At 47.0% G+C, this 14,750-nt stretch overlaps 1 protein-coding gene, 1 long non-coding RNA gene and 1 pseudogene across 2 annotated transcripts; 2 read left to right on the top strand and 1 right to left on the bottom strand.

Annotated features, from left to right (window-relative positions):
- The first annotated feature begins 5,706 nt into the window (after positions 1-5,706).
- On the top strand, positions 5,707-8,034 carry LOC109744190 (putative mannan endo-1,4-beta-mannosidase 9). The gene is made up of 4 exons (XM_020303285.4): positions 5,707-6,203; positions 6,820-7,014; positions 7,256-7,587; positions 7,683-8,034. Exons 1-4 carry the CDS (start codon positions 5,802-5,804, stop codon positions 8,032-8,034), a joined length of 1,281 nt encoding a protein of 426 aa, XP_020158874.1. The 5' UTR covers positions 5,707-5,801.
- LOC141026285 (uncharacterized) lies at positions 7,599-12,406 on the bottom strand. The gene is made up of 2 exons (XR_012188122.1): positions 11,602-12,406; positions 7,599-8,108 (listed from the first exon to the last, which is right to left on the bottom strand). It is a non-coding gene; the product is annotated as an uncharacterized lncRNA (long non-coding RNA).
- Positions 12,407-12,745: 339 nt separating this feature from the next.
- LOC141026284 (uncharacterized) lies at positions 12,746-13,859 on the top strand (annotated as a pseudogene).
- Positions 13,860-14,750: the final 891 nt, after the last annotated feature.

The raw sequence follows: 14,750 nt of genomic DNA, 5'->3' as shown, positions 1-14,750 counted from the left end.
GAAACAGCTCGCAAAAGGCGACATAGCCAGCGATGTGTAATATGGAGGCGGGAGTAAAATTGTGCAGCTGGAGGCCGTAGAACTCCAGGAGCCCGCGGAGGAATGGATGAATTGGAATCCAAGCCCTCTTAATAAGTAAGGACAAGGCATACCCGCTCCCCCTTGGATGGGTCGGGAAAGCTCTCCGCTTTCTCCCCGCCATTGTAGGTGGCAAGCCCAGCTCGAACAGGGACCATATACGCTGGAGGGAGAAATCCCTGGGTCTGTAACTCTACTAATTGACTGTGCGGGACGGAACACTTCTTCCAATTGCCGGGCTTAGGGCTACGGGAGCGAGAGGAGGAGTTGCGATGGCCGGCCATGTTGGAATGGATTTTTTCCGGGCGCGCTCCGATGGATACTCGCTGTGGGAGGATGGTGTGATTTGGATCTGAGAATCCCTGTCTCTTTAATAGACGATTTACTCACATGGCTAGGGTGACAAATGTAAAAACGCCCCGACTTCTCGCATTCGCTTGACGCGTGGAGGATATCCATTATTAGGCGCGGAAGCCAAGGAGTGCAACATTTATGGGAAGCCGGACACCACTCAAACAGGTATTCAGAATTTGGAGAAGAACCCGCCTTGCAATGTCGAAGACAATCTGCGCGCCGGACTCATCGCCATTGAAGCCTGGTTTGGAGGCTACTGAGGGAGTCCTGGATTAGGGGGTCCTCGGACAGCCGGACTATATCCTTTTTGGCCGGACTGTTGGAGTATGAAGATACAAGATTGAAGACTTCGACCCGTGTCCGGATGGGACTCTCCTTGGCGTGGAAGGCAAGCTTGGCAATACGGATATGTAGATCTCCTCCCTTGTAACTGACTTTGTGTAACCCTAGTCCCCTCCGGTGTCTATATAAACCGGAGGGCTTAGTCCGTAGGGCGACAACAATCGTACCATAGGCTAGCTTCTAGGGTTTAGCCTCTACGATCTCATGGTAGATCAACTCTTGTAATACTCATATCATCAAGATCGATCAAGCAGGAAGTAGGGTATTACCTCCATCGAGAGGGCCCGAACCTGGGTAAACATCGTGTCCCCCGCCTCCTGTTACCATCCGCCTTAGACGCACAGTTCGAGACCCCCTACCCGAGATCCGCCGGTTTTGACACCGACACCCCCCTTTCCTTTCCCTCGCTCTTCCCCTTCCTTCTCTCCTACTCCAACTAGGGAAGGGGGGGAATCCTACTCCCGGTGGGAGTAGGACTCCTCCAGGGCGCGCCATAGAGGGCCGGCCCTCCCCCCTCCTCCACTCCTTTATATATGGGGGAGGGGGGCACCCCATAGACACACAAGTTGATCTCTTAGCCGTGTGCGGTGCCCCCCTCCACAGATTTCCACCTCGGTCATATCGTTGCAGTGCTTAGGCGAAGCCCTGCGTCGGTAACTTCATCATCACCGTCATCACGCCGTCGTGCTGACGAAGCTCTCCCTCGACACTCAGCTGGATCAAGAGTTCGTGGGACGTCACCGAGCCGAACGTGTGCAGATTGCGGAGGTGCCGTACTTTCGGTACTAGGATCGGTCGGATCGTGAAGACGTACGACTAAATCAACCACGTTGTCATAACGCTTCCGCTTACGGTCTACGAGGGTACGTGGACTACACTCTCCCCTCTCGTTGCTATGCATCACCATGATAGATCTTGCGTGTGCGTAAGATTTTTTTTGACATTCTGCGTTCCCCAACAAAAATAACATATCTTTTTTCTTGTGGGCATACGCATCTGCGCCACCCCTATGGAGGGACGCCGTGCGCGACACCATGCAGGTCGCCATGGCCGGACCTAACGCCGATGCGATGGTCGAGAATACCAGGGCGTGGATCACGGCGTCGAGGACGGCCATGGCGGAATGCGGGTCGTCGCATCACCATGTACAGGCATTCGTGGATGCGGTTATATTATATTTTTTATCAGGCATACAGAGAGCGAGACATGCTATGTTCTCAAATCAAGTCTGTACATTCCAATGTCAAGAAATTCGTTACGGAATGTGTCCTACAATGCTCGGTAGTCGTCGTCGTTCGTAGCAGCCATTCATTTAAAAATATTTTAAAAACCAAACACTAAATCAATTTGGAAAAGTCAAACCATTAATGCAATTAATTAGGTAGACAGTTAATTACGCATGCAATTAATTATGTCCATTTAGATAAGAATTTTTTCACACCGAATTAATTTATAAACCGAGTCATTAATGCAATTAATGAATTAAATAGACAATTAATTGTGCCTATAGATAATTAGAAGTATGGATTTTTCCAATTAGGCAGATACTTTATTGGTTTGGATGACATTTAATTAGGATTGTAGAGAATTAGGTAGACCATTAATTATTTGTATAATTAATTAGGCAAGCAGTTAATCACGCTGAATCATTTTGAAAGCGCTCGTGGGCAAGAACAATCAACAGGCTCTCAAGTACATGGGCCGAGCACTGATTGCCAACACGCAGAATGGCCATCATGCGCTGGCGACATGGGCGACCTAGCGTTCACCAAGATAAATGACGACCATGCTCTGCACGATGTCCACATGTTGACGGTGATCGAAACATTCGTGGGTGAGAACAACACGATACTACATTGACCAGGTGGTTCATGTTATAGTAGAGATGAAGAGTGTTCCAAGAATATGAAGGAAAAAGAACTAAAGCGATCATGTGGTTAATGGACTTGGAGAAGGAAAGTGGGTTCCAAAAATAAAGCAAATAAATAAATAAAGAGTATTCTAGAAATAAGTAGGAACGAGAACTAAACCTGGCGAGGAAGGAGGAAGAAGATGAGGCGTCACTGACAAACACACTAATGTTGACGTGGTACTGGTTGGCGGCAACAAAATGGGTTGACGAAGAGACTAGGAGTAGAAGATGTATGGAAGGATGAGGAAGAGAAGGACAATAATTATCCCTTCTAGCAATGAATGATATGAGGGCTAGAGGTGGAGCTTATTGGTGAATAGGAATATGTTCAGGTTGCCACTCCCCTCCCATGTCAATGTGCATTTGCAAAGTTGAATGGACCTTTGAGAATGGTCTCTCTAGTTATTTAATTTGTTTTTTTTGTGTCAACAGTATGTGTTAGTTTAACCCACTCTATTATATTGTGAATATGAAAAATTTCATCACTGTTGCAACGCACAGCGGAGGTGAGGTGGACGTCATCTGGTTTTAAAGGAGGAGGCTCCAGCGAGAAATGTCCCGCTACAGCTGGAAATCAAGCGGAAAGTGGAGGGCCGGAGAGGAAAAAGGAAGGGTGTGTCGTGGCGGTAATCCATTTCTGAGCCCAAGCTCAGCTGCACCCGCCCTGACTAAAAAATCAAAACAAATACTAGAAATTTTTTAAAAATTCTAATTTTTTTTGTGTGGTAGATAATTTGATGCTTGAGGTTCGGTCCAATTTTCAAATCATTTGGATATCTGAACAGCTCTCCGCAAAAAAGACAAATTCGGGGTCTGTAAAAATGTTTACTGTTCATGCACTGTTTTGACCCGATTTGTCTTTTTTGCTGAGAGCTTCTCAGAAGTCCAAATGATCTAAATTTTGGAGCGGACCTCACGTGATAAATTGTCTACCATGCAAAAATAAGATTGCAATTTTTTGAATTTGTTTTGAAGTTTTTGTGATTTTTTTCCTGGGCGGGTGCGGATGAGTCTGGGCACCGAAACGCCGCACTCGTGTCGTGGGGTCTTTTTTGTGTGTTGGGCCCTCATATTGGAGATAACATGGCGGATAGTCGTCCTAAAAAAACCATGGCGGATAGTCCGAACAACCACATGTTTTCTCCACATATGGTCTGGATATGGGAGAGCCCGGACTGTCCAGACGATTGAATTTTAGGGAGCCTACTGAGCGCTCTTTTGATGTCTGAACAAGTCCAAACATATGAGGGAGAAATAAGCTTTAAGCTTGGAGACGACCTTAACCATTTGTTTGATCAATTTGTATATGCATTATAACCCGTAGCACTTTCTATTTTCATGAGAAAATTTTTATTCTCTAATCTATTTTATAAGTTTACAAGTTTACGTTCACATTTTCATTTTTTGCCTCAACATAATGGGAGATTTCCACTCCGTTTTGATCCCTATAAGCATGCGGTGGTATAAAGATACCTCTCGAAGCATAAATAAAATCACAATTAAATCAAACAATTAATTGCTGGTATGACTATTATTGTGCATAGGCTTCCAATTTTTGCAACACAATAAGGTATGTTGTTTGGGAAGAATGGGATGACAACGAACACGGATGATGGAAGGATTAAGTTTTTTTAGTGGTACAATTGAGTCGAGCCAAAAGTGTAGCGATTGAACTTCTGGTGCAACGTTTGGGTGAATGGCGGCGCCTCTTCTTTGACTTTGTCTTCTTAACTCCGATCCTCTTTGCGTTCGTCCATCTGGACTTAGTCGACAAAACTTCGACATAGATTCCTGCTGTCTTGACGAGGTTAGTGCCTCTCGTCGTGCGCGCGTAACAGCGAGATTTGGTGTCAATTGCTTTAAATTTATTCAACGGTTCAACAGCGATGACTGCAGCTCCAAGGCGCTGGTCCTTATGAACATGCGCACAAAGACTTTTCGGTTGCCATCGACAAGTTCAAGCCGGTTTCAGTAGGGCAGGGGATAACATTGCATCGACGGCTCGTTTGGCGGCGATAGTGGTCGTTTGGTTTAGAGACCATGATGTAATTTTTATTATGTTTAATATGCTTTGTACTTCTAATGAACTTTTGTACGTAATATGTTAGATATTTAAAAAAAAACTAGATTGCCCTATGAAGACAAAAAGAAAAGAGAGAGTGAAAACTCCCGGACATGTGTGGATGCGGAATTTCATTTTGTCTACCTGAGAACACGTTCCGTTTTCATTTCCATTCCCATTAGGAACTTTCTATTTCCTCCTTTTTGTAAGTTTCTATTTCAGCTTCCGTCAAGATTCCGCTCCATTTTGATCCTTGTACGCATATATGGTGGCGCGCGCGTGGGATAGACACCTTGTCAACCCCTAACCTAGCAACGCGTCCTGTGCCTGTGCCTGCATCTGCAGCCCGGTGAGCGCACGCAACGCAACCCCGAGTTGTAGGATGATACCAGATAACCGCCCTCCTTTATACACGTACATGCTTCCCCTGTGGCCAGCGATCGCGCATGGGATAACGGAGGTATGGAACGTACGTTCGTACTTCTCGTCTGACCTCCGGCGTACGTAACGGCCTCTTCAAACATCCGCGTAACGCCCATGTTGGTCGTTTCTCATGCACATCCTGATCTACACAATTATCCCATGCCATGCATGGCATATGCCAAAGTTAAGCTTACCATTATCTCATGCCATATGCCAAAGCCAGAGTAATGGCAATTATTTCATGCTATATATGCTAAGGAAAGCCTGCAATCATTTCATGCCACGCATGCCACCTGCCAAAGTAAGCTTGTTCATCGAGACGATCGTATCCGAGGATCACCATGCCCCGGTCGGCCTAGAGCCCGTACGCAACGCAACGCAAACGCAACGAAAGCGTCGGCACGTCACACCATGCCGGTCGATTGCCTGGCCCGCGCCCTGCCCGTTTCGTGTCGCCATGCGGGCGCCCTCGCCTATATAACGCGAGCTAGCACTCGTCTCCATGCACAGCGTACATTCGCAGCGAAGATATATTGCACCCTACAGCTGATCACCTGCACGACGTGGCCACAGCAGCTCTAGTTTCGCATACATACATACACACATACATACATACATCCATACATAGGCATGGGCACCAGCAACGCCCGGCGGCTGATGGTCGTATCGTGCCTGGCCGTCCTGGCCCTCGCGGCCGGGGCGCGCAGGCCGAGCGTCCACCACGCCGCCGCACCAAGCGCCGCGGCACCGGCTCCCAGCAACGGGGGAGTAGAGGCCAAGGTCCGCGGGTTCGCGAGGGCGGACGGGGCGCGGTTCACGGTGGGCGGCCGGCCGTTCTACCCGAACGGCTTCAACGCGTACTGGCTCATGTACATGGCGTCCAACCCCGGCGACCGGAGCAAGGTGCTCGCCACGCTGGACCAGGCGTCCCGCCTCGGCGCGACGGTCATCAGGACGTGGGCCTTCAACGACGGCGGCAGCAACCGGCCGATGCAGATCACCCCCGGCGTCTACAGCGAGGACGTGTTCCTGGTACGTTGAACGGAGAAGTTGGGCGCTAGAGTAAATCTTTGGAACATCCTTTTCTTTTTGGGGTAAATATTTGGAAAATATTAATTACACGCCAAAGATAGCTATACGTTACTTGAATTTTATGGGTTTGTCGTACTAATGCGAGACCGTTTCCGTCGCAGTAAAGTTATAGTAGTATGGTTAGATAGACGGATACGCTAGTATATCTTCTTAGCTAATAACCACATGTTGTCAAAAAATTAACCACGTCATTTTAAAATATAAAAATAACCACATGTTCTTTTTCTGGGAAGGAATAATCACATGTAATTAACTAGTACCGCTAATTATTTTTTCGTCTCACGATTAATTTCCATTAAAAAGTTTCCATTGTATATACCACCAATTAATGGGGTAAAAGTTTGCTCTTTTTTGTGCGGGGTGGGGTAACAAGTTTCCTAACATATAAAGATGAATCAATTTTAATGACACTAGCACTAAATGTGGGCTGTAAAAGTTTCCTAAAACTGCACCAATTCATGATGAACATTAGTAACATACACACATATAGAAGAAAAAAGAGCATACATGTTTTGATCAACCCTTTATATATTTTTGTCTCGATATATTAATTCAGGGACTCGACTTCGTGATCGGCGAAGCGAAGAAGCGAGGTCTCTACTTGATCCTGAGCCTGGCGAACAACTGGGGTGACTTTGGCGGGAAGAAACAATACGTGCAGTGGGCCAAAGACCAGGGCCACAACCTGGGCTCCGAAGACGACTTCTTCACGGACCGCCACACCCAGCGCTTCTACATGAACCACATCAAGGTCAGTCCCGTCCCGTCCTCGCACGTACACGTGCATGACTAATCGCGTGCACTCCCCTCGAATAAACTAATCGCGTGCACTGCATGTTCCACTGCCGTCACGTTAAGCTCGATCATCGTTGGCATCTTGTGTACCGTATACCTTTTTTTTGCGGGACATATATACGCACTGTATACCTTTTTTCTTGATATGCACCGTATATGCTTCGTGTCGTTAACTCGTCTGTACGTGTGTGGAACAGAGGGTCCTCACGAGAGTCAACAACTTCACCGGAGTTGCGTACAAGGACGAGCCCACCATCTTTGCATGGGAGCTGATGAACGAGCCCCGCGTCCCCAGCAACCTCTCCGGGAAGACCATGCAGGCCTGGGTGGCGCTCATGTCCTCCTACGTCAAGTCCGTCGACGGTAAGCACATGGTGGAGATCGGCCTCGAGGGGTTCTACGGGGACTCCGCGCCGGAGCGCAAGCGGTTCAACCCCGGTGGGAATTACAGCGCGGGCACCGACTTCATCGGAAACAACCGCATCCCCACCGTCGACTTCGCCACCATCCACTCCTACCCCGACCAGTGGTAACCACATAGAAACGACGCACGAATTTTTCCCATTAATTTCTCCCGATCGATGGATTTGTGCTGACCGTGTGCGTGTGGCATGTGTGTGTCAGGGTGCCGGGGTCGACAAGCGAGCAGCAGGTGGAGTTCATGAAGAAATGGATGGCGTCGCATACCGAGGACGCGGCGTCGGCGCTGCGGAAGCCGCTGCTCGTGGCGGAGTTCGGATGGAAGTCCAGCGGCAACGCGGTGGCGCAGCGCGACGACTACTTCCGCATGGTGTACGACGCCATCTACGCGTCGGTGAAGGGGGGCGGGCCGTGCGCCGGGGGCCTCTTCTGGCAGGTCATGGCGCCCGGGATGGAGAGCTGGGCCGACGGCTACGAGGTCGTGCTTGAGCGTAGCCCCTCCACCACCGCCGTCGTCTCCCAGGAGTGCGCTAGGATCGGCGGAATCACGCCGTGAGTCTAGCCTGCGTCTGCGTGTATGCATCCATGGGTGTGCATTCCGCCGCGCGCGCGTGCGTTGGGGAAGCAGCCCTGCAGGAAGCAAGGACTCACGAGTCGTGTTAGGATAGTTGCAATCGGCTAATTATTACGTCAAGATTGCTCACAAATAAGGCTAACACATGTAGTACGTGGCATAGTAATAAAGATTTACCTCCTAAAAAAATTAAAGATTTACCAAAAAAATAGGGCGACGCTACGCGTCCGCCGGCGGAGATTCAAAGAGGATCCGTCACCTTGCTGACCATTGGATCGACACATTAATGACCGTCCGATCTACCAACGTAACTTAAGCAGCCACCCTTTGCAACAAGAACGGTGTTTCTGTAACAGTCTGCTTGTTGCAATCATCCGAGCCTGTATTTTTTATTTTTGACCATTGGATCGACACATTAATGACCGTCCGATCTACCAACGTAACTTAAGCAGCCACCCTTTACAACAAGAACGGTGTTTCTGTAACAGTCTGCTTGTTGCAATCATCCGAGCCTGTATTTTTTATTTTTCGCAACAGATATTTTATTGCAGAATATTTTTGCAACAGAGATCTTGTTGCAGAAATTTTAAAGGTCGCCAGTGTTTGTGTTCTTTTTATTTTCTGCAACAGAGAACTTGCTTCAGAATTTTTGCAACAAAGGTCTTGTTACAGAATTTTAAAGATTTCTACATATGCTTCCTCTTTGCAACAAGAGCTTTGTTTCACAAACAAGCTGACTATTGCAACAAGAGCTTTATTCAGAAACATGCTCCCCGAAAACGTCGTTCACCGCGAGCTTCGCCGGATGGTGGTGAGGGAGGATCGGCGCCGCCCGTACCCGCCTTCGCGCCGCCGCCGGTGAGCACCGGATCTCCGACCAAAGTCACCTCGCCACCATCCTCCTCTTCCTTCCGTTTTCTTCATCTCTCTGTATCTCACGCCGCAGGAGCGCCGTTCGCCGGTGTCATCACGGGTCCTTGCTGTGAAGCTCGCCGTCAACCCCGCAAGACCTCGCCCGACACGAGCTCCCACCGCTCCTAGGCGTCCATACCTCATGCCCGTGGGTCATCCTCGTCGGATACGACGAGATTTGGCTGGAATCCTCGCTATCGCCGCGCTCCTAGCCGCATGAGTCTCCGCCCACACGGCTCCCGGACGTCCCTGCCTCCTGCCCGCGTGCCATCCTCGTCGGATCCGGCGAGATTCCTCGCCGCCATCATCCTACCAGCCGCACGAGTCACCGCGGTTGAAAAAAGCCATGCAGTTTCAAAACTCTCTTTTTGAAACAAAGGCTGAGTTGCAAAAACACATGGACACGGGATGGTCTCGTCCATCTGATCAACAAAAGATCTGACGGACACAGAGCTGGCGGACACGCCCACGCGATCGGCCGGCTAAAGGTAAGCTTTTCCCTTAATTAATTAAGGACACCGATAAGTACCAGACGTTCGGGCTGTAGACACCCCGGCCCGAACGACTCGTTCGGGAGGGCAGGAGCATCGACCGAACGACGATTTCGTTCGGGAGAAGAACGAACCAGCGCGAACGCCCCATCCACCGGGCCCTATAGGCCTTTTTTTTCTGTGAATAAAGGCCCATGTTAAGTTATGACTAGTAAAAACGCCCAGTTTTTCTGTACTTTTTTTAGCAACAGTTTTTCTGTAAACTAATGAACTACTAGACTTCTGCACGGCAAAATTTCCATGGTCTTTTGCCATTCTATTAAAGAAATTGCCATGTTCAACTTTATGTTTTCATAAATGGCGTAAAAAGGAAGAAGTCATAGCAAATCTGCATCTTTACAATAAAGAAGTTGCCAACACTACGAAGTTCACAAAAAAGGAAGAAGTTGCCGTGGCAAGTTTGCCAAGTTTTTGTACATCTTAGGTTACCATGTTTTTGAACATCTTTTGTTGCCATGGCAAGTTTGCTATATTTTTTGAACATCTTAGTGAAAGAAGTTTGCCATGTGTTTGTACAAACTTAATTAAAAAAAATGTTGCCATGTTTTTGCACATATTAACTTCGCCATGGCAAGTTTGCAAATGTTTTTGACATCTTACATTGCCATGGCAAGTTTGCAAATGTTTTTAAACATCTATAATGTTGCCATTGTTTTGAACATCTTTAGTTGCCATGGCAAGTTTGCATGTTTTTCAACAAGTTATTTAAAGAAGTTTGTCATGTTTTTGAACAAAGTTAATTAAAAGAACTTACTATGTTTTTGCACATAGTAAAGGTTGCCATGTTTTTGAACATTTTAAAATGCCATGGCAAGTTTCCTAAATTTTTGAACATCTACAAGATCATGGCATGTATTTTAACACCTTAAGTTGTCATGGCAAAGTTTGCCATGGTTTTGAACACCTACAACTTTGCCATGGCAAGTTTGCATGTTTGTGAGCATGTTAATTAAAGAATTTTTCCATGGCATAAATGGAATTAAATTTGCCATGGCAAAAAAATGGAGTAAAAAAGTTGCCATGATCCATCAAAATAAATTTGCCATGGTAGAGAATGAAAACAAATGTCACGTTCTAGTCAGTTTGCCACCTATGACATTTTGAAAAAAATTGTCATGTTCTACTCAGCATGAACTCAAGTGAGTCAGGAATCTAAGTACACTAAATAGTAGGAATGGGAAATCTACTAAAACTTGTTTGATAATTTGCCATGTTGTGCACACAAAAAATGTCATATTCTACTCAAATTTTCCATCTTCGACATTATCTACAAATTTGCCATGTTCCAATGGCAGCTAGCACGAGTGCATCTACAGATTCATTTCATGCATCAGGCTATATTAAACTTGCCATGGTCCATATAATAAGTTTGTCGTTTAGAGAAATAAAATCTAGCATACATTTGAAGAAAATGGTGGCAAACTATTTTAAGGATGGCAAGATTGCCATGTTTTAGAAACTTCCAAAAAAAATTGTTTGTTTTTAACGGTAAAACACCCCGTAATAACACATCTTAATTTGCCATGGCAAAAAACACGTGGAACTTGCCATGGCAAACTTAACTATATTGACATGGCAAATATATCACATGGACCATGGCAAAATAAATTAAAATTTGCCATGTCATTAAAAGTGAAAATGCCATGTCAATAATAGTGTCAAATTTGCCATGGCAAAAAAAGAGAAAAAATTGCCATGGTGTGTGGATTGCCATGATCCATTGTAAAGAATGAAAATAAATGTCACATTGTACTCAATTTGCCACCTATGATATTTTTAACAGAATTGCGATGTTCTAGTCAACATCAACTCAAGTGAGTCAAGAATCTAAGTACACTAAATAGTAGGAATGGAAAATCTACTAAAAGTTGTTCGATAATTTGCTATGTTCTGCACAAAAAATGTCAAGTTCTACTCAAATTTGCCATCTTCTGCACCTAAATAGCTCTGTCGTCATCTGCACCTAAAATAGACTATAAATGAATATGAGCATCAACTAAAAATTGCCATCATTTGCACCTAACATAGCCTCTTTCACAAAAAAAAAAATGAAGAGAAGAAGGAGAACAGGAAGACACCTCAATACCTGCAGGCGTCTCACTACCTGACAGTAGCGACACATAGCAGCGATAGCAAAAAATAGCGCATGATGGCCGCCGGTCTAGAATTCCCGGCAACCGCAGCGCCCGTAGAAGACGAGCAGGAGGGTCCCGTCGCCCATGGGCATCGCCTAGTCACCGTGCTAGGAGAGACATGACGGCGGAGGGTGTCGCGGTGCAGGATGGCGCCCTCGCCTCCGGGCGGCCGCGCAACAGACAAATTCCCCGGCGTCCGATAAGCCGGAGGAGACGACGAGGAGGGTTCCGTCGCTCATGAGGAGGAGGGCGCCAAGGTGCTGGACGCCGCCGTCGCCTCCAGCCGCGCCGTCACGACGGGTGCGAAGGTGCGCGGCGGAGGAGACGCAGCTCGGAGCGATGGCGGACTCCGATGGCGTCGGGGACGGTCAGCTCGGCGACGGCGATTAGCGCGCAGATGGCGGCGGCCTCGGCGACCGCCGCGTCACTCGCCCCTCGGCCTCCGCCCATGACAGCAGATGGAGACGCTCGGCTCGGACCCGGAGCACGCCGGCCTGGTGCTCGGCGCCGGCGAGTATCACAGCCAGCTGCGGCGGTCGGCCTACACGGCTCCGCTCACCATCTGCGGTGGCTGGGTCAGTGTGTGTGGGATGAAAGGATAAGGATGAATAGAGCGTGTGGCGGGGAGGAAGCATCGTTCAGGATGAGGATCACTTTTACCGAACGATTTCACTAGCTGACGTGGCCGTGGACCTCTGCTTTAACATGCTTTATGATCAGTGCTGACATCCTATGATCAAAAGGTCGTTCGGGACGAGAGCGTAAAAGTTGGACGTTCAGAAGTTATTGATTCCGTTAATTAATTGATAAACCGAAGAGATGTATCAGTTGCAAACCGTACGTACGTACGGACACAGCATATGATTCCACTGCATGGTCGGAGTCGGACACGGAAACCGAATCCCGCACGCGTGGTGATCGATGGTGTCCGTCACCGATTCGTATCGAGTGAGTACTCGTCGAGTACTCTGCAGCTTTGCCTATATATTCATAGCCTACCTACCTACCTGCAAAGCAAGGCCAGACGTTCGCAGCTGGAAACATATATCAGAAAACCAGTTTGTGTTTTCACCGTCGTCCAGCCGAGAGGAGGCTATGAAGATCCGGCATGTGCTCACCCAATCCATCACCTTCCTCGGTAAGTACATATATAGGCCTCTGTCTTTCTTCAGTGTTCTTCAGCGTTGATAATGCTTCTATAAGTTTTTTTTCCGGAGAACTTTTACTTAAATTCTGAATGCAGTTATGGTCGTTGCGTTGCTGGTGCTGGTGCCCGAGGGAATGATGCTAGTGACGGGTGTCAAGTCACCGGCGATGGCGGTTTTGTCGGAAAGTATGGAGCCTGCAATTAAAAAGGTACGCGATACAATATATTTAGTTTAAATATGAGCTTCAGTTTGTTCCCCCTTTGATTCCGACCGACATATTGATAGATGCACGCATGGAACATGTGCTTGTTTTGCAGGGCGATATGGTGTTTGTGCACAACATGAGCAATCAACCTTTCCGCGAAGGAGAGGTTGTTCTTTTCAAAGTTGATGGTTTTGAACATCCAATTGTCCATCGTGTGATCAAGGTAGCAGCAAGCCCGGCCTCTAGTATCTCTTGCTACACACCAATCAAATCATTAAAAGTTCATATGTTGTATTTTGTTTGCCTTGAAAATAATCTTCTCAAATTATTTTCTCTAGGTTTACGAGCATCGAGATATTGGAGAAATCTGAATACTCACCAAAGGAGACAACAATTCAGTGCATGACCGATTTCTCTATGCGAGCGGGCAGCTTTGGCTTCAACCGCATGACATTATTGGACGGGTTGCAGGGTACATGGCGGGTTGTTATTTCTTATCATGCGTCTACTATCGAATTTGGACGTGTATTAATATGGCTTTATATATAGCTTTTACCGTTTCAATTGATTAATGCTTTTTCATTGTTAATTTTTGTGTTTTGTCCAATGCTAACAGCTATCTGCCGTATGCTGGATGGCCTAGTGTCTTCATCAGTGAAGCTTATAAGGTACGCAAGCACACATTATATTCTGGTTAATTTCTGTATATACCATTGTTTATTTAATTAAATACTCACACAAGGTGTATCTTTTTCTTCTTATGAAAGATGTTGCTGAATGGTGGAAGCACTACAACTCCAGAAGTACTATGGGTAACAATGTAACCGCGACAGATTTATGTGGCTTGCCTCCATAGTGTCTTGTTCGTGGTTAAAGTATGCATCAAGCGAACGAAGAGTATGTAAAAGACACATCATTATCATAGTCTCCGCAACAGAGTTAATCGAGCTCCATCCGTCTTGTTGAAGTCATTTCTATAGCACGGCCGACATGATTCCTTTTTCAAGAACACACAAAAGTCTTACATTTATTTGCACGATCGACATGACTCTAACACCTTCTTCAAAAGGTAGATTTTGGTGAAACATGTATTTAGATGTATTCTTCTTCTTCTTTGATAAAGAGTGAATTTTATTGACTAAAAATGAAGTATTGAGTGGATAAAAACACAATGAACACGCATTCGGCCTCTGCATTGGCAACAACGAGTTTGAGTAGCCATCGAAGGGTCAGCACACGCTGGCTAGAGAGCAGATGACAGCTGCGGGACGTTGGATCTGAGGTACGAGTTGGAGGCGCCAAGGTGAGGCAACACACGTCCTCGCCTCCGCCGTCCGCCGTGGAGCTTAGCCCGGCAGCCTCCTTCGACGGCGGGAGGGAGGGAGTAGCGGTGGTGAAGGCCTTTAGGAGCGGCGGCGGCCTCTTCTCCTGTGACTTTGAGCGATCCGGGAGGCAGTTGGAGTCGCGTATCAGGTGGCAAGATGCCGATTCGGTATTCACATGTAGAGGAGCGGGAAGCAATTGTTTGCTATGTGCTATGGACTCGTTCTTTTACCATTTGTTTAGCTTAAGGCCCACTTCTTTTTAATGTATATAAAACTTGCTAAGGTCGACTTTAGAAGCCTTAGACAAATCTTAAGTCCACTTTAAAAATGCCTATATCAAATCAATCTTGTGTATGAGAGCATCTCCAGCCGCGCCCCAGAAAGGCCTCCCCAGGCGATTTTTTCGCGCCGGCGCCGAAAAA

This window comes from Aegilops tauschii, chromosome 6, assembly GCF_002575655.3.
Source record: "Aegilops tauschii subsp. strangulata cultivar AL8/78 chromosome 6, Aet v6.0, whole genome shotgun sequence".
Classification (NCBI taxonomy): Eukaryota; Viridiplantae; Streptophyta; class Magnoliopsida; order Poales; family Poaceae; genus Aegilops; species Aegilops tauschii.
Note: the sequence above shows the minus strand (reverse complement) of the source record. Positions and strands in the feature narration are given on the sequence as shown.

Bases quoted from the DNA above. Each gene is read 5' to 3' on its own strand.
- LOC109744190 (XM_020303285.4), top strand. From the start codon at position 5,802: ATGGGCACCAGCAACGCCCGGCGGCTGATGGTCGTATCGTGCCTGGCC. The intron at 6,204-6,819 runs GTACGTTGAACG...ATATTAATTCAG, and splicing joins ACAGCGAGGACGTGTTCCTG to GGACTCGACTTCGTGATCGG. The intron at 7,588-7,682 runs GTAACCACATAG...TGTGTGTGTCAG, and splicing joins CACTCCTACCCCGACCAGTG to GGTGCCGGGGTCGACAAGCG.